We start from the raw sequence: 23,321 nt of genomic DNA, 5'->3' as shown, positions 1-23,321 counted from the left end.
TGATGATTATTCCCTCCCTGGCGTGGCTTCCTGCTCTAAAGCCCTAGGAGGCAGAAATTGTGGGATGCAGGCCTAAATGGTCAGATGGCAAATCAGGGGCTAGCCATCCCCAGGTCTTCATGGGCACCCCCTAGCTGAATACCTGGGCTAGGTGCAGGGAGGGGAAGGGTGTCTCCAGTAGGAACTGGAAAATAGGATCAGGTAGGACTTCTTGGGACTTGAAATCCTCAGGCTCTGAGATTATTGGTTGGGCCCCATAACAGATAGCTTGGCTTGACTCAGAATTCTGGTTCCAATCCACTTCCCTCTTCCCACTCTGCCTGTAACAGATTCTACTGTTCATGAGCCCAGGAGCTTCACAAAGGAAGTAGTCCTGGGAATGACCACAACTACCAGGGAGCTCCTGGAACGCTCAGATGGATGATGGGGAACCACACCTGGGCATCCTGAAGGATAGCTCCAAAGGTACAAAAAAAATTTCATCCACTGCACACCCCTCACCCCAGCAATCCTGGGGCCCAGTGGATGGTTAGTGGGAACTCTGGCCAGATTGAGGCAGAGAATGGGGCTGTTACACCAAACCATTCAGTGAAATGACAATCTCGACTGGAGATTCCTCTATATTTGGCAGAGTAGCCATAGTCCAACAGGAGGACAAAACTTTGCAGCTCTAAGGAAACAACAGCCCACAAAGAAGACTACCTTCTACAAAACCAGTTACCCCAAGGCTGTGGGAATCATTCGTTTACTCATTCATTCATTCAGCAAACATTTCTGGAACACCACCTTCTAATCTGGGCTGCACTGGTTCTTAGCACTCAAGGTTCTCCAGTGAAAGATGACCTGACCCTGCCTATAAGCTTATACCTATTTTCCCTCTTGCTTCTGCTATATTGGCATCACCCCCCAGCTAGTCACAGAGTAGAAACAACTCAAAGTCTGTTATTGCTGAGTGACTTGTGGCAAGGAAATAGATTAAAAAACATATCATTATTAAAATAAATTATTCTCAGGAAATTCTTTATAGCATTCGTTTATGCAATAAACACTAATATACATTGTAAGGCCCTGTCCTCAAGGAAATCACAAAACTCGTGGAAGAGGCCAAAGACTGCAATTCAGTGGATCTTGCAACATCAGGGGATGCATGTAGCTTATGGAGCCCAGGAAGGGTGTCACCTTGGCTATCCACATGCTCACTTCTAGCTACACCTATTTGACACAACTACTGCCTAGAACAAAGTCAATGTTGCTTGGTCTGACATCCTAGGCCATTAGAGTCCAGCTCTGGCCAAGCAGAATTTGTCCCTCAATTTCATTCATTCCAATTCCAATCTTTCCTCACACAGGTCCCTTCTTCCCCCACTCACTTTCTGTATTAGAGTGTCAGAATCTTGGCTCTTCCTTAAGGAAGACCTTGCACAAGTTGTTTAGCTATCCTTCCTTGTGTGCCAGGACCTACTTTTGGCACTTTATATGTGTTTTCTCTTTAAACCTTCCCTTGTCCAAGGACTCCTGGGCCTGAGCCCACTGACAGCCCTGCTACAGGGCTCAGGCCTGGCTGATCATGCCTGGTGATCCCTCTCTGGTGTGGTATGACTCACTTCTCTTACAAGTTGCTTCACTACTGAACCTCTCTGGGTCTTAGTGCTTCATCCAGTAAATCCAAAAATAATAGCACTGCAGTGTTGTAGGAAGACAGAGGGAATTACAGAATAAGGCACTTGACACATTGTAGGTGCTCACTGAAACAGTAGCTAAGTCAGCATGTTTTCCACACTTCCCCCCATGAATACACCCTCCTCAAGCACACATACCCCCAGTACTTCATTCAGTGAATGTGCCAGGTGTTGGCTGGATACATAGTGCAGTTTCTGCTCTTCAAAAGCCTGTAACTTTCATCTTTCTTTTCAAACAACCCAGAGCCTCCTGCTCACTCAACTTGTGTGTGGGGAAAGTTCTAGGTCCCATATAGGGTAGAATCCGGGTCAATTTCAGCCTTCTGAAGGTCAATCTAAGGAGCCCTTAAAGTCACAAGGGGCAGAAAACTAGCTGGAGAGCATAAAGACTGGGTTCTGCTGCCCCCTGGTGTCAGTGTGCTCCTTTTATATACCCTGGAGAGCTAGCTGAGAGAAGGCCCTGAAGTCAAAATTCTCCCACAGCCAGGTTCCCTGGGCTCAAAACCCTGAAGACTCATCCCCATAACAGTTCTACCTGCACACTTTGCTGGTCTGATTTGGAGTTTAGCCCACATGTGACAAATGCCCCCATATGCAGCAGAAGCCCGCTCAGACATCACTGGTGGTGGGGTACACATTTGAGCAAATTGGATCCTGTACAAGGGCATAGGGTTGAGTCAGCCTAGAGCAGTGATTTTCAACCAGTGTGCTGTGAGAGAATCTTAGGCGTGCCTTGAAAAGTTTTAAAGATCATTAAATAAATTATTTTCGAAAGAAATTCTCTGTTTTGATTAACATAAACTAAGTGTGCCAGGGACAGGTTCAAGTGTGCCATGAGATTAAAAAAAAAGGTTGAAAAACACTGGCCTAGAGGAAGGGGTGTCCTGTTAGAAATTTTTCCTCTTTAAAGGTGTCATATAGGCGGCAGAAGCTCCAATCCCTTGCTCCCATTGTCCTCTGAGTGCCTATGGCACTGAGAGCATGTTTTTCTGCACTAGGCTCAGCTTCTGAATCATGCTGGACCTATTTTACTTGTTTCTTGTTTACTACTCAACACACAAGTGAGATCTGAGCAGGCCCAGGACTCAGTGCTGGCCTTTCCAGCAGGGAACAGGACAGTCACAGCCCAGAGCACAGGGCTGCCTCCTCCAGACAGTCAGCTCCTCCTTTAGGTGGCTTCTCTTCCCCCCTTTGTCATTCTTTCCCTGAGGCTCCTGAGCGAAGCCCTTGCCTGCACTTAGCTTATCTCCTCAGGTCCAGATTAGGTAGCAAAAAGCACATAACTCTATTAAAAAGTGACAGTGATTGACTTCTGTTTCTAGCTGAGCAGAAGGGATCTTGTAGCTGCCATGGGAGCCCAGTGATTACGAGGCAGAGTGTGTTCTCAGGTGTGCTCACTAAAGCATAGTTCTTCCCCCAGGAGTCTCCTCTGCCCCCAAAGGAAGGTTAGGGCCCAAGCAAAGTCCCAAGGAGGGTGGACAGATAACCTAGGAATGCCCCAGTGTGTCTGGGGCAAACTTTCCAGTGAGCGCCTGTGCCAGCTTCAGCCTCTCTTCACATTGAGAAGCTTGGCCTCTGTGGAAGCAGTTGCCACACGTCCCAAGAGTTGCCCTGCTTTACCACTCCAAGACCCTTTAGACCCTCAGTGAGGCATATCCCCCAGTTTTCCATTAGAGGAGGCATCCAACCACTTTGGAAAAGGCTCCCATAAGGAAGCAAGACAGAAAGCCACTGTGATTCATGGCCAGCTAACCCCACTTGCAGATAAGGGCCCCACACTGAGGGACTTTTTTTTTTTTTTTCTCATAGGCTACTGATGAGAAAGTGACCCTGCAGCCCCCAGACTTCAGAAAGCTGTCCTTGAACACATGCTTGGGTGGGGACTTTCTGAAGGTAGGACAAAGGGGTCCTGGCAATGGGAAGAGGCTCTAAGACCATCTACCAGTCAGGCTATAAATGATGGCTGTTACTATCATCATCATTATCATCATTTTGATTACCCCTACTCCTTACCCCTGATCCCAGCTCTCATCCTGTCCTTGCCTCTTGGGTGTGCATCAGAACCAGAGTGGTCCTGCATAGGCTGTCACCAGACACCGGCAGACAGAAGGAGCTTAGGGAGTGCAGGGGATTAGAGAGGCCTTACTCGCTCTCCTGCCCCTGTGGCCTAACTCAGGGCAATGGTGGGGGTGGAGGGAAGTGATTACCTGGCCCACCAACCCTCAAGGTTCAGGCCTTATACAGCCAGGCACTTAGCATTGGTTGATCAATTAAAGCTTCAGATCAAATCTCAGTCTGCCGGATATTCATGTGACATTGGGGAAGTCAATTACCCTCTAAACCTCAGTAAATAAAGGGATAGTACACTGACCTCCTAGGATTTACTGCAAATATTAAATAATTTAGTGTGTAGAATTTCAGGTAAGAATTTCAAAGGGGCCAACATCCTCTCCTTCTTTGACTCAGGAAGAACTTTATTACCACCTCTGACGGTGCTATTTGTATGCGAAATAGTAATAAACACTAATATTCATAGAACATTTGCTCTGAGGTAAGCCAGGTTTAAGACTAATTTAAAGATCAAACACTTCCCATAAATTATGAAGTTTAATTTGCACACAGGGTGGGTGGGGGGGTGAAGATCCTATAGTGGTATATATCACATTGCGGAGGACCCTGAGACTCAGAGAGGGGAGTGGCCTGTGTGAGTAGCAGAACTGGTAAGTGAAAGGGCCTGTGGTGAGCCCCCAGGTGTGGGTGTATGAGGGGGAGGATAAGGGGAGTGATGGGTAGGGGTCTTCATAGCCTTCTAAGAGGGTGCAAGGGTGAGCCTGACTCCTGAGAAGAGTAAGGAAGGGGGCTGGAAGCTGTGGGGACACAGCCCTGGGCAGAGCTGAGGAGCCAAGTGAACCCCACACCACAGATACCTTGCACTTGAAGGGCGGGCAGGGACGGATCGTGAGGAGGCTTCTGGCCAGTGTCAGGCAGCCCAGGTCAATCCCGGCTACATAGCTGACCTGCTGCGGGACCTCAGGGCCCAACACCCTCGGCTTCTGATCCCAGGAGATGAATGAGGACGCAATAAGTCTGTCCCTGGCCTTGGCTCAGGGCCTAATCTGATCAGCGGATGGTCCTCTTCATAAGGGGAGGAGGACGTGAGAACTGACAGGAGGTTGTGGTGAGGTCGCAGAAAGCGAGGCCCCTTCTATCTGCAGACCCAGCAGCTTCCCAAACCGGCCCGGAGCCCGCGGAATTAGAGGTTGAGGGTGTACCTAGGCGGCCCTGGGGACCTTGAAGGGACCGCTCAGCAGCCAGAGAGGGTGGCTCGGCGGCCAGGGAGAAGTACTCCCCTACCTCAGGCTAAGACCCGCTAGCTTGCTGGAGATGGAGGTCAGGGACAGGGACAAGGCGAGACTTACCCACTAAGAGCCAGAGGGAGCCCCCAGACACGAGGAAGAAGGTCAGCATGTTGGTCGGTGGGGCCCAGCCAGGCCCGGCTCGGCCCCCCGGCCCGCAGCCCGGCAGCCCCGCAGCCCCAGCAGTAGCCGCTCCGCCGCCGCCGCCGCCGCCGCCGCCGGGTATTTTTAGCCCCCGCCCTCCGCTCCGCAGCTCCCGCCTCCCCGCGCCGCTGCGGGGACTGGGCCGGAGGGGGAGGGCGCGGCACGCGCTCCGCAGCCCAGCCCCACTCTCAGCGCTGCAGCCCCGCCGCGCCGCGGGCTCGCCCCGCGCCGAGAGCCGCGTCGGAACCGCCGAGCCCCCGGAGGGGGAGGGGCCTGGCCGCACAGCGAACCGGCCCTCTCCGCCCTCGCCTCCCAACGTCAGGACCGGACGTTCTGGGGAAACCGGCTGGAGAGGGGCGCACAGGCGACAAGCGCCAGAACGTGACACTGCGCCCACTCTGCTGCCACCCACCTCACCAACGCGTGACCCTTTCCCCGCGATTCGCAGCCGAAGTCTTATGGTTGTGCAGGCTCCGCGGCATCGAGGTCGCGGTTACCTGTCATAGGAGGTGCCTGTGCGCTGGTAACTGCTGACGCCAACGCCCCCTAGGACCCAAGTTTGCAGACATTAGGAGCCTTTGGGTGCCACGTCTGCAAATGGGTAAGGAGAGGGAGTGGGTAGGGCCTATCTAGGCTCTGGCAAAGGGGGCAGCTAGACCATATAGTGCCCAGATCATCTGGGGACGCATAAAGTTGGGTCTGAGGCTACACAAGGTCACAGGAGGCTCTGAGTGGCGACGGGCTGTCATATGTGTTCAGTATTGATAATACGAAGTCACAAACAGCCACATGGAATTACAGGTGTCTAATGAGGGCACAGACAATCATGGTCTTCATACACAACCATACATGGCACAAAAAGTCTGGAGAAGCCCCTCATATCTACAATGAATGGTAGCCACCCACAACCACAGATGCTTTTACTGTTGGGTAAGGGGTAGGACACCTTGTTTTAGTGTCTGGGATTGGAAGAAGAAAGTTCAATTGCACCTTTCCTGAAAGAATAAGCGTAGGCATTGGCGTCCCCATGGACACTACATCTGGATTTCAAGAGCACCTCCTCCCAGTATTCTTGCTTATTTTCCAACCTGACTGGCCCACCAGGCCTCCAGCACCGAGGACAGCGCTCAAGAAGCCCAGACCTCTATATGCAGCCCGCCCAGGCGGGGCAGTGAGTGAGAGCAGAATCCAGGAAGAAGAGGGTAGGAAACCAGAGAGCAAAAATCAGGAAGCAGAGAGTGGAAGAGCCAGGGGTCTTTTCAGACTTGCTAGATACCAGTTGTCCTGAATGCACATGTGCTCACAGCACAACAGCTGGGAGGTGAGTGTGTGTGGAGCCTGTATCTGTAGTACGTGTATATAGAATGTGTGTGCCCAGGCTTGTCTGTGCACACCTCGTAGGTGCAAGTATTTAAATGTGTATGTCTGAGTCACTTCCAGTCTTTACAATAGGACCCTCCACCTTCTTCCTCATCACAGGACCTGGAATTCTAGGAGAGCTGCTCTGTTTGAACTCAGGTACTGCCTTGCAGGGACTTTGCTGGGATCCCAAGTCTGGCAGAGCTGCTCTAAGAGGGTGTCACAGAGGCTGTGTGGCATGATTCCTCCCAGCAGGTAATATGGCTGTCAGAATCCCCCTCCCTCCCATTTTCACTGGCAGCAGACTAACTATACACCTGCTGGTGCTCAGGAGGAGACCAGGGGGAACCAGAAGCCTTGTCTGAAAGAACATATCTCCCTAGACCAGATTGGCCTAAGCAGTGGGGCAGACAACTTCTCCATAGGCCATAGCAGGGGGCCCAGGGGCCAGGCAGCAATCCTTAGGCCCAGCCCTCCTCTGCGGCATTCTGCTGCAGGAGCACTCTGGGTCCTTGTGCAGCTCCTGGCAGCCTCCTCTTCAGAGTGATGTCATGGGACACATTTAGCCTGGCCTCCAGCAGGATGTCGCATCCGGTTACTCTTCCTACAGATGTCTGCGCTACTTGTGAATATTTTAATTCAAAAACCTGTACTAGAGCTGTGACTGATTATAGCTTAGCCAAGTATTTTTGTTTTCCTCTGAGCATGGCTTGGCTTCCCTGAGGGATGGTGACAGAAAGACCAGGTTATGATATCATGGCCAAGTTTCTTTCATCTCCAGATCTGTTCCCTCCACTGTTAAGGAGACTTGCTCTTGCCTGTTCTTCGTTCCCAAGATTTTATACCTTCTCTGGGTCTCCATCTATGGACCATGTAAGGGCATGGGCAGCTGTGACTAATGCCTCTAGATGGCATGAGTGTGGCAGCTATGGAACTCAGCAGAGGGAACCCAGGATGCAGAGACGACATGCAGGCCAGGCTGGGAAGCCTTTGGCTATCCCTCTTAGCCAGCACAGTTAGCCACTGTAGTGGCCAGCTCTGTTCACACCCATCTCCTCCATAGACCAGTACTCTGAGAGGACCAGCTGGCAGAATTCTAATCATCTGTTTTCAGCCCTGATACAGGGTCTGGCACAAAGAATGCAGAGAACATTATCCCAGAGCAGGAGACAGAGATTCAGAGAGAACAACTCAAGTCACATAGCAATTCTGGCCTCCTGACTCCCATTTATTCATTCTTCATTCATTCACTCTTTCAGCTAAATGTTCACCAACATGTGCTCTGTGTCTGGCCCCCTCCTAGAAACTAGGGACATGTGGGAGACAAATAGAAAGCAGCAATAACAGCAATCCAATGTGGTAAGTATGGTATGTGATGAAAGTTGATCCTAGATTAACCCAGGGGAAACCTCCCAGAGGAAATACTTGAGTTGGGCCTTAACTCTTGGGGGAAAAGTTTGCCAGGCATCAAAGTGAGGCAAAGGATATCCTGGATATCCAGTCCTGGATTTGAAGCTGTCATGCTCTGCAACCCACAGTACACTTCTGCCTCTTTCTGTGTTCATTGGTACAACGTGGGACTGATCTAGAGGTTTCTGGAAATCAAGAAACTATAAACTTAGCCATGACGGTACTGCCTGTTCATCATCACAATTGAGTGGCCATTTTCTGGCCCTGCAAGGCCCAGTATCTGCTTTATATGCAGCCTGCTAATGGCCATAAAAGCCAGCCTAGGAGGGGCTCAGCCAGTCTGGGCTCAGGTTTTCTTGCACATGGGGCCATGCATCCCTGAGAGAGATGGACCCTTTGTTATTTATAGCTCCCCAACATGTTTGAAACTCTTCTATATTTTGATAGTTTCCCACATTGTAAGTACTTCTTTCTGGCAGAATCCAGAAAACTCATATTTCCAGCTTCCTTTGCAGCTAGAGGTGTACAAATGACAGACTGTGCCAGTGAGACACACTGTCATGAGCATTTGATAGAAAAGCCAGAAATGAGTGAGATAAAGTTCTGCACGTGGCATCTCTCTTACTGGCCAAGAGTGATAGCAGAAGCAATGATTCTGGATGTGGTTCCTGGTAATTGAAATTTGAGCCTGTTTCTCAAACCTCTCATAAATTCAGGCCTTTGGGATGTAAACACATTCTTTAATGTACTCCGTTTCCTCTTAAAATAGTTAGTGCATATTTTATGGTATGCAACCAAGAACTCAGACTGATCCACTGGCTGTCTCACTGTGAAGGTCTTTCCAGCCCTCCGGAGGGTGTGGCTGTGGAGCTGGGCACACAGCATGATACATCTCCAGCCTCCACCCTGCGTATACTAGGAGATGGAAGCTCTGGCTGGTGGGGCTGGGTGAGCTGAGCCAAATCTTTGCTTCTCTTTATTCTGACAAACACAAATCTGGAGAGCTGAGCCAAAAAGTTGAAACTTAGCAAAGAATCTACTCAGGATAGCTATCCCATCTGGAGTAAAGACTTTGAACACATGATGAAATTGTTTGAGAGCTATAGTGTTCAACTATGTCTTTTATTGAATATCAGTGTTTTCTCAGATTAATAAAATTGCTCAATGTAAACATTTTGGAAAAGCATAAATAAATAGAGAAATTTGGAAAGTATAAAATAAAAATTACTTGCAATCTCATCCCCAATAAGATTTCAATAATAACCCATATAGTTTTACATATTTCCTATTAATAATCACAATATCCAACATTTGTGTAGTACATAGTATGTACCAGGCATTATTTCTAAGCACTTTATGTATGTGTTATAGACTGAATTTTGTCCCCCCACCAACAATTCATATGTTAAAGTTCTATCCCTCAATGTGACTGTATAGGGCCTGCAAGGAGGTAATTAAAGATAAAAGAGGTCATGTCATGAGCAAGGTGCACTAATCCAATAGTCCTGATAAGATGAATAAGAGACACCAGGAGTAAAGGCCATGTGAGAAGACAGAGAGAAGTCTGTCATCTATAAGCCAAGGAGAGCAGTCTCCCTTGGAAACCAACCCTTCCATCATCTTGATCTTGGACTTTTAGCCTCCAAAATTGTGAGTAAATAAAATTTTGTTGTTTAAGCCACCATTTTGTGGTATTTCATTATGGCAGCTCAAGTAAGCTAATATAATATGCTAACTCATTTAGTCCTCACATCAACCCTGTCTTTTTCCTGAGGCATAGTATAGTTCAATAAATATTTATTAGACAAATGGATAAGTGGATGAATGAATGATGGATACTGTTCATGCAGTACTATATTCTGCTTTTTAAAAATCTGATGTATCTTCCTGTATTAGTACCTCTTTACATTAAAAAAAATGGATACATTATAGTCATTCATGCATTTACTAATTTAACAATCATAATTTGAGTCTCCTCCATGTGCAAGGCATTGTTCTAGGTCTTAAGGATGTAGCCATGAACAAACAAAAAGTTCCTGCCCACATGGAGTGCACTTGCTCTATGGAAATGTCATTGCCCATCTGTCAGATATGAATCAACCTACTCATTTGGTAAGGTTTCCTTTAATTGAAAATTCTCTGATGAGCCAACCAGATAGCCACAACCAATGAGATTCTCTTTTTTTCCCAAAGGCCAATTAAATAGCAGAAGTGTTCTTTCCCAGAGCCATGGCTAGACAAAGATATGGCCCTTGGAAGTTATCCTGAGTTGGGAGTGAGCACCGGTCAAACTACTGGCACCCCCAGGTTCCTGAGGAGACACCTAAGCATGTGTCTCCTACTCACACAAGGTCAAGATTGGATGGGAAATAAACTTCATCTTAAAGACTTTGAAAATGAAACAAACTTGGGGAAAATATAGATGAATGTTCATGCCAACTGGGGAGGGAAAGATCTTTTTATGCATAACAAAGAAGGCAGAAACCACAAAGGAAAAGTCTGGTAGATTTGAAGGTCTAACTACATGCAAATTTAAAATGTCTTCATGTTAAAAACCACCATTTAAAAATCTAAAAGAAATAGATAACTTGCAAAGAATATTTATGCCACAGACAACAGACAAAGGGTTTATTTTATATGTAACCCAAATTAATGAGAAAGGGACAAGTGAGCAAAAGACACACATAGGCAATTAAAGAAAGAAGAAATGTCACCCTTCTCAGCCTAATTGTCCACCTAGGAGAAATGTAAAGCTGCTGTCTCAATATTCTTTCTCCTTTCTCCAGAGACTGTGGTGGGGTCTCCTTCCCCAGCCATGTCACAGGGCACCAATCCCTGTGAGACGAGGGCCAGCACTTTATAAATCTTATCCCACACATCTAGAAGCCCCCCATCAGTTTTCCCATTCACAGAGAATCCAGACCCTTTTTTTCCAGTGGCCACCCAGGCAGCTTTAGCCAGGCCAAATGATTTCAAACAATAATGACAAGGGTAGAGATGATGAGAAAGTATGTATATCCGAAGGTCTGACAGCCTACAAACATTTGGGGAGCTTAGTTTGGTAAGATGTGTCACAAGCCTCAAGAAGTTCTTATCCTTTGACTACCACTAGCTGGTTTACTTAGGAATTAACACAAAGTGAGGAAAATCAGGAATTTTTTGTTCATAAAGATTGTCATTGCAATATTACTTAAAGCAGTGCCAACTTGGAAACTGCCCTAGTGCTTAATCGCAAGGTTAAATACATTTTTGTATACCTCTAGGATAGTGTATACTTTGCTGCTCACATTTTTGCTTTGAGAAAAAATGATGATGCAGAAGACTGCACAGTGACACAGAGAAATGTTCATGGCATGTGACCAAATGAAAAATGCAGGTTATAAAACAGTATATTCATCATGATTCTAATTATGCTTAAAAGCATGTATGTATTCATGGGAAAAATGGAAGAAAGGTTAATAGTGGTTATCAGTGAATGATGGGATTAATTCTTCTTTGGATTTATCTGTGTTTTCCAAATTTCCTACAATGATAATAAACATTTTTGTAATAAGAAAAAAAATCTATTATAAGAAGAAGCCATTTCCAGAGCCTTCTCTTTGTTCAGAAAAGGTCCAGGTGCTAAAGAAGGAGAACTAGGTCTTAGGAGATCATCAGTGAAATCAGAGTGACACTGCTCCCCCATAGGCTAAACAACAGGGTGTGACTAGAAGGTAACTGCTACTGGGACCTGTCACCTATTGACCCTGCTGTCTTTAGGCATTTGCCCCAGGGCTCTTGAGGACATTAGAGGACCACAACTGGGGCTGCAGAGAGAGAACACAGCTGGAGGTGGCCGTGATCACCTTCAAAGTGACTAATATCGGGGAAGACGGCATAAGAGGGAAAGAAGCGGTCAGGGGCAGAGCCTGGTAGAGATGGTGGAAGGAGAAGCTAGATCAGGTGTCAGGACTGTCAACCAAGAAGAGAATTCTCAAAAGAGGATGGTGCGACCCCTGGAGGCAGGAAAGATGTATTTCATTCTCAGAGCTCATTACAGGTAACTCCAAAATCAATGCGACACGTGGCCTATGTGCACTCAGCCCACTGAAAAATGAAAACACTGCTTTGGGAGGACACCGTCAGGGACAGACGAGGGATGGAGGGAACACGACACAAAGCCTTTTAAAGGTGAGGAAAATAATACTCTTTAGAAATCTGCTAGAGTATGCCAGAAAGGTGCGGAGGGAGCCTGACAAAAGAAAGGAGCCCAAAGAACAGCGTCTGACCAACCAGAAAGGTCCGCAGTGTTGGGGCCTAGAAACCACTGGAGCCAGCTGTCCTGCCCTTCCTAATCCTATGGAGGAACTTGCTCCAGGCCACCCATAAAATTAAGAGTAAAAATGATCCAAATACCGGGCTTTCTGATTCTCTCTCTAAGGCACTATTCACTATTCCCTAGGGAGAATGTTTTTGCATTTTAAACACCTAATAGTCTCATCATAGAGATTATTTGAAACTATGTGAAAAAAAAAAAAGAAAAAAAAAAGGAAAAAAAAAAAGAAACTATGTGAAAACATTCTTTGTCATCCAGGTCAATGTATGAGGTAAATATAGACACAATTCCAAAAATATGTCACTGTTGAATCTAAATATAGACACAGAAATCCTAAATGAAATTTTAACAGGTGGATAAATATATAAATTAAATTTCCGTGAAAACAAAATAGAATCTCTCTCCAGGGTGCCAGGCTGACATGGTGTAAACAGCTATGGGCAGTACCTGAAGATTTGTTGAGTATGATGACCTCATTTTTGACTCGTAATAACTCTAAGATATGAGGATACTGGGATTATCTCTCCAGTAGCTTCTTTAGAAAATGTCTACTCTTACTATGGCCTTCATTCCATTCACAACTTTACATAGCCATGTTCACCTGGTGTGGCCCTGTGCCCTGGTCACCCGTGATAGGTCCAGTTGAACAATAACTGGTCCTATAGCTGGACCTGTCCCATAGTTCTTCCATGGGAATTTTGAACTGAGACTTTAGTCCTTTTCTTCAGAGAATACAAGAACATGAAAAATGTTGAGAGAAACAGAGATGAGAAACAGGGAGGATCTATTCATTGATAGATTCTCTACAGGGCAGAGGAAAGTGGGAAAAAATCAGTATGAAAAAACAGACTAGCAAAAAGATCAGACTCAACTGTGTTGGATCTCAAAACAAATCCCATGTAAAGATTTTCAGCAAGCCCAGGAAGGAGTCTGACAGTTCCATGGCCCTCATTTCCCATTGTGCCTAAGTCTCTGAGTCCTTTCACCCCTGGAGGCCTGGCATTTGGACCATGTGGGATACTTTCCAATGACTGTCTAATCAGTCCTCTTTTAGCCTTTGGCTGACTTGAGTAGGTTATTATGCTTGAGGTCAATAGTACTAATATGTCCCATTTTACAGATGAGGAAATTGAGGCTTAGAGAGCTGAAGTAACTTGCCTGAGATCCTACAGCTGGCTTGAGATTTGAATCCAAAGCCATCCAGCTCCCAAGTCTGTGTTCTTTTAATTACATCTATTGACAAGAAAATTGGTAAAGATAATTGTTCTGAAAGATTTCAAACTCAAACCGTTTTTTCTCTGCTCTCACACCACAACAATCATCAACACAGACTTCTGTGACCAGAATTGTGACTAAATTTGGGGGATTTCTCCCAATAAGCAAGCAAGAAATTCTGTAGCAGACACCAGCTGAGTGTCCTCCAGGTCAATTCTGACATTATCTACCTGGAAATACTGTCACATCCCACAGGTTGAGGGCTTAGTCCCCAAGACTGGCCATGTTTCCTGCCAGTGACAAGTCCAGGCCCCAGACATTTGACCAACTCACTTCAAGTTGGGGTTCCCACAACCTCCTTTTTGAGTCTGATTAACTTGCTAGAGTGGCTCACAGACCTTAGGAAAACATTTACTTACGTTTACCAGTGAATCACAAAGGATATATTAAAGGATACAAATAAACAGCCAGATGAAGAAATAAATAGGGTGAAGTCTGGAAGTCTTGAGCGCAGGAGTTTCTGTTCCCGAGCAGTTGGGGTGCACCACCCTCTCAGCATGTGGATGAGTTCTTATTCACCTTCCTGTCTGCCTCCACATTTTTAGCTCTCCTGAAACTCTCCTTTTGGTCTTTTATGGGGACTTAATTGGTTGTCCATGATTGAAGCATGGATAATTGTGTCAAAATATGATTGGACAAGAAGAGTATGATCTAAATCCAGCAAGCCCTGTCAGTTCAGATTCTTTTTGGCCTTTCCATGCAGCATTCCTTTCTCTAGGCTATGGGGCAGGACCCTCTCTGGAAAGAGGATCTTATGACCCACAATCAGATTAGAGCCCTGCCTTGGGCAGGTTGAAGGAGGGCAAGAGGTCAGAGAGAGAGAGATCTGTCTCCTGAGGCCTGAGGTCTAAAGCACCTCAGCATTAGAACAAAAAACTATATAATAAGAGTTATGAGCCAGGACTGCCAAAACACACACACACACACACACACACATCATAGCACAATCATATAAAGAGGAATTTACAGTTCAACATCTTTTCTCAATAAAATCTCTTAAAATTAGGTAGAAAGGGTTTCATATATTATTAAAAAAAAAAAGCAAGAATTAATTCCTTGGGAAGAGGCAAGTTGAATTTAGGAGGCACTCTGTTTCTTAGTGAGAAAATATGGCAAGTCTAACCCCAGAAAACCCAGTAATACAATCCTTTGCTGTCATCCCTGAAGCTATCTCAGCCTTCCTGTGGTTGTGTTGTGTGGGCAAATCCTAAAAGATAGGGAAGAGAAAATCCCCTGCCTCTGTAGAAACACCAGGACAAACCACAAGCTCTCAGTGATGACACAGCAGCAGGGAATCCACCCAAAATACCAGGGCATCCTACACTCCAACCTCACTCAAAATAATTTCCAAAAAGAAAAATTGAAATCTGTACAAGGAAAACTCCCATATATGGAAAAGATGATAGAACATAAAACACCCAAGATGGACATGCAGGCCAAGTGTGTGATGAAGAGACAACAGTTTCTTTCACAAGGTGAATTCCCAGAGACTATGACATAGGGATGAGGGAGGTGACTTGGCCACCAATACCTATGGAAAGTCAGAGTGAAACCCACAGGGCACTCTCTCCTGATACACTGTCACCTATTCCACTCAGCATGCTGGTATCTCACCCAGGCATTCAGGGGGCACTTAATAAAGACACTCAAAATGTTTGGAGCTGCAGAGTTTTATTTATTTTTAATTTTTAAAAACAGGATCTTGCTCTTGCTTAAGCTGATCTTGAACTGACCGCAAGTGATCCTCCCACTCTGGCGTTGCAGAATGCTAGAATTACTGGCACTGAGCCACTGCACCTGGCCTGTTGTAGAATTTAGAATGAAAAAGAAGTCCTTGAGCAGATGTAAACACTAGTAGGACTTGTTCTGGTGGAGAGTTAGAAGCAAATCACCCTGGGGCAGTACATTTTGCACCAGGGTCAGTGTGACCATGTTAGGAGTGGAGAGGATGGGCCTCTGATTTATGCCCTTAGAAAGGATCAGGAAGGGTTTTGTCAGTAGGTGACAGACAGACAGTGGCACTTGAAGGAGTGAATTGGCTAACAGGTCCATACTTACCTGTAATCTCCCCCCTCCCCTTTCCCCCCTGGCTTCTCTCCCTGCACTGTCAGCCCCTCCTCCTCCTTGGGCCCTTCTGTTCCTATCACTATGCGCTTCAGTGGTGGGTCTTCACTGCCAGAGTATGAAATTCAGATCCTTCTGCCAGGCCAAGCCCCCAGGCCTGCTGAAACTCCTACTGTAATCAACCATAACACCCTCCTTCCCCTCTGCTCCTCCTGATTTTTGCTCCTACCAAGTTCCTTATCTGGGTGTCCCTCCTATCTCACCCCTGCACAAATCTTTGTATTCACATCAGACTCCTCTTTCCAAGACAAGCACAAATGATCCCACTGGTGGACAATCACTCATATTCCTCTAAAAACAGGAATGCACGCTGTTTTGTGCTTCTGCTTTGTATTCCTCAAATTTAGTTGTGTGCCCCTGTGTGGATGGCAGAGAGAAAGAGAAAAGACCCAGAATAAGCACCTAAAGGGTAGAAACTCCAAGGAAAGCAACTAAAAAGTTATAAAAGAGTATTCATAAGGTGGCTAAATACTTATTAAATATGAGAAAATATTACAAAAAAGTATCAAAAAATAGAAAATAACTGGAAATAAACTTAAGTTGTGTATAGGACATAGATGAATGATGTAGCTGTCAATTCTCCCCCAAGTTGTGTTTATGTTTAATGCAGTCTCTTTCTTTTTTTTATTAATCAGGCCCAGATGAGATTCAAATTCACCATTCCTGGTGTGGAGGGCTGGCATGCTAACCACTAAACTACGGTGCCCAGCTAATGCAGTCTCATTTTTAAACTTAATAAAATGATTCTACAGTTTAGCCAGAGCACCCCGCACTGCCCTCAGCAATATCAGAGTATTTTTGATATCTGATCAGATTCCTCATTCACCACCATCCCCCAGGTAACATCTAATCACACTGGCCTGTCTTCAACAAGATCCTGGTAGATCAGTTTAGCCAGAATCCCCATTACTCTTAGGTTTCATCTTGGCCATTTTCTATCCATTGACTCTCTCATTCTGATCCTTGGCTACAAATTCCCTCTTTTTCTTATTGTATTAGGAGTTGAGCCTAAATCTCTTCCCCACTGCAAAACCTGTTGCAGTGTTCTCTATACTTGTCGTGCTGGTCCTGGATAAAGTCTGCCTTACCATGTTTTAAAAATAAAAAAAGACTTTAAATTTCATTTGAAGACTGTAATGTACAATATTGGCCAAGAAACATTTATAAAAAGAGGATCATGCTAAATATTAAAATGTCATAATAAAAAAATACAACGAATAACACAGTTTTCTGTGGAATCAGTACAAAAATAAGTCAATTGACTAGAAAGCTCAAATATTAAAAATACTACATGAAATTTAAAAATTTTGCAACTCAAAAATGAGGAGCTCTTATAAATCAGCAATACAGGAGAGAAAAAATACTAATGGCTAATAAATCTCATGAGTAATCAAAGAAAACCCAATAAGAAAATAACTGAGGTACATCTTTTTTATCAATTATCAACGTTTAAAAAGTGATAATAGAGTCCATGGGAAAGGGTTTTAAGACATTGGATGCGGATCACCCTTTGGGGGTGGAAGGACAATTTGGCAAAATATATAGAAATTTTAAGTGAGCACGATAGACCCAGGAAGTTGACTTCTAGGAATTTATCTTCAAAAAAACGGAAAACAGCTATATATGTATATTCAAGAACAAATTTGAGGCAACTTTAATATCTAACAATAGAGGGTTAGAGAAATAAAGTATTGCTTTCCCACAGAACAAAAATACATGATAATGCCAGAAAATGGTTACATTTCACTAAATGAAAATGGGTTATGAAATTCAATCTTCCAACAAATATTTGTTGAGCAGCTATTGCTTGTTAGTAAATAGCAGTGAACAAAGAAAGTAAAACCCCTGTTCTCATGGAGATTACATTACGTTATAAAATTTCTAAGCTGGAATGGAAGGTATGGTTCCAATTAATGAAAAGAGGATGATGTGATTGGAAAGGAGTCAGGAAAGACACAAACCCATGTGTCAGAGGTAAGTAACTCCCTCTGAGTCGGGGATTAAAGGTGGTTTTGGTATTCTGTTGGGGGCTTTTCTGAGTTCTCCAGAACTTTGTAGTGAACACATTTGTAGTCAGAAAGAAAAATGAAAACTATTATCTTTTCATTTTAAAAGAATGCAAGTGAAGGCCTAGGTAATAATCAGTTTCTCACAATCAGAGGCTGGGTGGCAGTCAGGAGCTGGCTGCTCTGGGAATGTAGGTGAAAGTGAGCAGGGGAGGGGCCCCAGCAGCAGCAGAGGTGGGTGTGGGATCCAGATAACACAGCATGAGAAGTGGGAGGAAAGAAAAGTTCAGGCAAAGGAACATGTTAGAAGTCTTCCTTTAAGATCCTCCCCACAAACTGATGTTACGTATCCTTATTACAGCATCTTTCCCATGAGTAAGTGTCATCTCATCCCCAGTCATGGCTAAGGCCCAGGTCCCCTGAGCAGTTAGGACAGTCAGGTTGCTCACTGGTTTGACTCAACCCTTCCAGGCCTGGCTTTTTTTTCTTTTTCTTAAGTCTCTGCTGCCTTTTTGGAAATTGAGTTTCAGAATTAGTCACTAAATATTTGATCATTTGCTGTTCCCTTTTATTCATCAAAAATGTGTTACTTTTGGCTCCTTCTAGCATCGAGCTGCTGAGTGGCCAAGATTCTTTCCTACACCCTGAGACATAAGAGACCTACCACCCCCATTATAGTCAGTCCAGCAAAGTCCAAAGCCTTTCAGAAAAGCCTGATGTCTCCTTGTCTCACCCCCTGCTCACCCTTAGGAGCATCATGTAATCCCCTGGCAATATTCTGGCCCCTGTAACATTGACACCTTAGGTCAATGACCCTATCATTCACTATGTGACCACTCTTCCATCCCAAACTTCTCTCCCAAAAGCCTTCCTGTGTCCTCTCTGTTCTGAACTCCCAAACCTCCTGGTGATCTGCCCAGACTCTCCTTACACCTTCTGCCCTGATCTTTTCAGGATGCTGCTTCTTTCAAGCCTTCAGTAGGGGCTTTTTTTTCCCCCACAGACCACACTAAAACAGGTTGAAGAGATGGGCAGGATAGCCACTCACCCACTCCCCATGGCCCCACTCCTTGTATGACCCCTATCCAGCCCTCCTGTATCTGGTAGAGCTGGTTACGTGATTCTCCCTAAAATGGAGTGCGGATGGTCTCTGGGCTTGTCATGTGGCTCCCGGAGTCGACTATGCCTAGATCTTGCTGTGATCTGTGCAGCTGATCATAGGGCTTCTTTCCCATGTGTGCATAGATCACTGGGCTAGAGTTTGTTGTTTTCTCTTTGTGGCTTGAGTGAAGAAACAATGTGGCTCAGAAGGTGGTTAATACTTCCAAAACTGATCATGACACATGTAGTGGCTTGGAGCCATCTAACAGGGCTTCTCCCATCCCAGGCATTTGCATCAAACTAAGGCAGTCTCCAGGATGACCCAGACCTTTAAGATCCTGTTCTACCCTCTCCTTCCAGTCCCCCATCTCTGTGACACTGGTTCTCCCTTTCTGTCACTCTTACCCACATGTATCCCTCATAGCACAGCCTCAAGACTTCCTTGCTCTCATGCTGCTCTCCCCACTGCGCAGACCCTTGAGCCTCAACTGTCCCTGGAACCTTGACTGTCCCTTATCCTCTGCTTCCATTCCTGTCCAACCCCAACTCACTTGCTGCCCATCCCCCTAACTCCCTATCAATCCATTTTGTTAGTGCCCAGGATTTTCTCCCTCTGCTAATGCCACAGTGAACAGGACCCAATCCTCCACTGCACTGTACCCAGCCCCAGGCCAGCCTGAGCTGCTGAGCAGAGCTGTAGGTAGTTACAATGTAGTGACTGCATGCTCTGACAGAGGGACAACAAGGGCTGAGGGCCTATCTGCTTACCTAGGACTACTCTGAGTCCAAGTTCATCCCAGAACATAGAAGAAAATGACTGTGTTGTGGCCTGAATGCTCCTCTTGGACCACAGCTATGGACCACATTGGCACTACTCCCAGCCTTAATAGGCTAACCCTTACTTGACACCCTGTTCCCTCCAAATGCCACTCTTTTCTGTTCCCCGCTCACAACAAAGCTCCATGAAAGAGATTTTTGCACTCACTATCTCCACTTCCCCACCTCATGGTCCATTCACTGAGGCATCACTTGTTAAGGTAACTAATGACCACCATTTTGCCAAATCCAGCGGCATCCTTGTCTTTGTTCTTACCTTGCTTTCTTTGCTCATCAGCTTCCAACTCATCTGTAGGGAAACATTTTCCTGAATTATTTCTTTCTCTTACTCGCATGACAGCATAACCCTCAGGCTTTCTTTCCATCTCACTGGATGTTCCTTTGTACTCGGCTTTGCTTCTTCTCCTCGGGAAATGTCCTGCCTCTCACTATTGGAATGCCCCAGGGCGAGTCCTCAGACCACTATTTACACCAGCTTCTCAGGTGCCCTCCTGGCTCACAGGTGCAAGTACTATCTATACACTAGAGACAGCTGAATCCTTTTTTTTTTTTTTTTTTAGAGAGACAGAGTCTCACTTTATTGCCCTCAGAAGAGTGCTGTGGTGTCACAGCTCACAGCAACCTCCAACTCCTGGGCTTAGGTGATTCTCTTGCCTCAGCCTCCTGAGTAGCTGGGACTACAGGCACCTGCCTGAATTCTTATTTCCTGTCCTAATCTCTGTCCTGAGCTTCAGACTTCTACATCCAGCCTTCCTCTTGGTAGCTTCCACTGGACTTTTAAGTGGCTTCTCCTGTGAACATCAGTGTGGCTGTGCTATCGCAGCATCCTTCCCACCCTCCCTCCTCTGGTAAGCAGAAACTCTGAACATGAAGACAACTGGTACACCCCTGTCCTCACTGCCACAGTGACTGATGATTTAAATTGATTCAATCAAACTAATCAATTGGAGCAAAAGCTCAGAACTTTTTTAATAGCTGGGCAGTAGTAACTTCTACTGGTCAGTGTCAGGACTGAAGCTAGTGCAGCCATTTTGTCCCACTGAGGGAAGCCAGATCAAGGACGACCAACTGATGGAAAAGTGCTGATCAAACCCTGCCCAATTTTGGACCACCTCCAGACTTTTCAGTCACCAGAGTCCATGGATTCCCATTGATGTTTTGGTGTGTTTCACATGTGCTTTTGTTACTTGACAAAGTTATTTGTTGTTGTGATCCAGGCAACAGCAAAACAGAGCCCTCATATTCCCCTGCCCTGCCCCTCTGATCTTCTGTGGTCTTTCCCATTTCAGTTCTGGCTCTCCATCCATCCTCCAGTTCATCCCTTCCCACCTCACATCCCACTGTCAGCAGCTCTTTCCAACTCTGCCGTAACAGTACCTAGGGAGGAGAATCCAGGGATACCCCGTGTTTACCACCACCCCAAGTCCCTGTCCTGCTGTCATAGGCTCCTCACTGGTTGTCCCTCTCCCGTTCTTGTCCCACTGTTGTCCATTTGCCAAGCAGCCCAACTTGTCTTTGAAAAACCTGAATCAGATCATGTTACTAGCTTGCCTAAAAACCCTCAACTTGGCATAGCATCCAGCTCCTTAGTAGGCCTACAAAGCCATGAGCAGTTGAGCCCTGTCTCCCTTTCTAACTCAGTCTCCCCACTTCCTGCTCCCCAATCACAGAGGCTTCCTGGTCACTCCCCTGCAGGCCTCACCTCTGTTCTGTGGCACCCATATTCTTCCCATGCCATTGAGTTCTGAGCACAGATGTCCCCTGACTGAGAGAGGCCTGGCCTGGTGGTTCAGTGTCATGGTGCTCACCCAGTCAAACTCTGTCAGAGACCTTTGTTTTACTTTATTAATAACACTTGACCACTATCTGAATTTATCACATGTGTGTGCGTGTGTTTGCTTCTTTGTTATCTGTCTCTGTCCCTGGCCTCAGAACTCCTTGTAGGCAGACCCCTTTTTCCTGGCTATATCCTTGATCCTAACATTGTGTCTACTCAGAATGTGAATTCCAGGAAGGTCGTGGCTACCACAGAAGTAGAAGGTGATTGTGGCTTTGCCAACGCAGGGCCTTCTGCCCCAGTGCAGCAGAAGCCAGAGTTCTCAGCTAGGGCTCTGGGCAGAGCAAAGGTGTGGAAGCAGATGAGAGGGTTGAGGGGGGGATTCCATAAAGCTTTCAGAGACTGGGGCTCCAGGGGGTGCCTTACATCAGTTCCCAGATGTTCTATAGAAAAAAGCATCAGAGAAAAGGGGCCTGAGAAACCTCTGCGGCTGCGGTCACAGGAAGCCCCAACTGCGAGAGGCCTCAGGGCAGGGTGTAGGGGGAGGTCTCAAGTCATTCTGAGGCCTTTGATCATTCCACATCTGCTGGGGCCCAGAGTTCCATTTAGTAGTGACCACCTTGATCACTACAGGTCAAATGATGCCATCTGGGAGGGAGTGGGCTATGGCAGGCCTTAGGTCAGACCCAGGACTCTGCTGGACAAGGCCACTTAGGCCCAGACAGAGTTTAGGGGGCTGCCACACAAATTTCCGACACATGCTTCTTTTCTCCTGTTTGACAAACAAATGTTGTTGCTGGGGCCACAGCTTCCTGCCTTCTTGTGAGATTAGAAGCCACAGCCACAGTCTTGGTGACTGTCCCACCAAGCTGGTCTTGGCTGAGAGTGGGTTGAACACTTCAGCAACAGGGCTAGTCAGGTAACATCAAATTTATTTCTCCAACCCTTGCCCCAGCCTTTCTCAAAGTGGGTGCTCTATGGGCACACTCAGTGGGGCCAGCTGGATGTCTTAGGGAGGGGCAGGTCTGGCCTTGAATGGACAGGGTAGCTCTAGACAGATCTGTATCAGTGCTGGCATGGCAAACTTTCCACAGACTAGAGATCCCATGGATACACCAGCCAAAGGTCCAGATATAGGCTGACTTTGTGTCTTATCCTTCAAGAGTGAGCTTATGGCACCCTCTCTGTGGAAGCCCTCCATAGAGCCCCCTTGCGCTCCCATAGCCCTTGGACATTGTAGTTCTTTTCAAGGAGGCGGCCACGGATCCCCTTGCGAGCTGCCCTGACCACCTTATTTAACATCATTATCCCTTCCTCCTCTTCTAAACATTCCTAATTCCCTATTCTGCTATAGTTTTTCCCAAAGCATTTATCATCTTCTAACATACAACACAATGTTTTATGTTGTTTTATGTTGGGTTTATTTATTTATTTTATGAACATATTCTCTCCCTACTGAACTTCACAAAGATAAAGATCTTTGGTTGTTTTGTTCACTCTGTGTCTTAAGCTTAGAACAGTACCTGGCAATTAGTAGGTGATCAATAAATATTAGTGGAATGAATGAACTACAGTTATTCGTTTCTTGGTGAGCACCTTGAGGGTGGGGCCTAAAGATGAGCTACCTCTCAGCATTCAGTGCATGATTGCAAGCAAGTAGGCATCAGAAAATTACAGCCTTTGGCCTAGTGTTTGGGGCACCTATCATCCATACTCAAGCTTTCTTCCCATCCTCATTCAACAAAGTATAACAGAAAGAATATTCAACAAGATCCTAACAAACAGAATCCAGCAACACATCAAGCAAATTATACACCATGACCAGGTGGGTTTTATCCCAGGATCTCAAGGCTGGTTCAACATACGCAAATCTATAAACGTAATCCACCACATAAACAAATTAAAAAACAAAGACCATATGATCCTCTCAATTGATGC

General features: G+C 45.9%; 1 protein-coding gene across 3 annotated transcripts in view; it reads right to left on the bottom strand.

The window, feature by feature from the left end:
* Window positions 1-5,674, bottom strand: part of ACSL6 (acyl-CoA synthetase long chain family member 6) — a 57,203-nt gene extending 51,529 nt beyond the window's left edge. The window contains exon 1 of one of the 3 annotated variants that reach the window (XM_003782217.2): window positions 5,505-5,674. Coding sequence is in view for 2 of the 3 variants with exons in the window: in XM_012807235.1 (XP_012662689.1) it covers window positions 5,099-5,147 (49 nt within the window). In the remaining variant the exon portion in view is untranslated. Of the gene's footprint in view, window positions 1-5,098; window positions 5,260-5,504 lie in introns of those variants that run through there. The other 2 variants (XM_012807235.1, XM_003782218.2) reach the window with 2 other exon arrangements.
* Between the last annotated feature and the right edge of the window lie 17,647 nt (window positions 5,675-23,321).

Source organism: Otolemur garnettii, unplaced genomic scaffold, assembly GCF_000181295.1.
Source record: "Otolemur garnettii isolate 467f Iridium unplaced genomic scaffold, OtoGar3 scaffold00003, whole genome shotgun sequence".
Taxonomy (NCBI): Eukaryota; Metazoa; Chordata; class Mammalia; order Primates; family Galagidae; genus Otolemur; species Otolemur garnettii.
The sequence above is the reverse complement of the archived record's forward strand: the minus strand, read 5'-3'. Positions and strand labels throughout refer to the sequence as shown.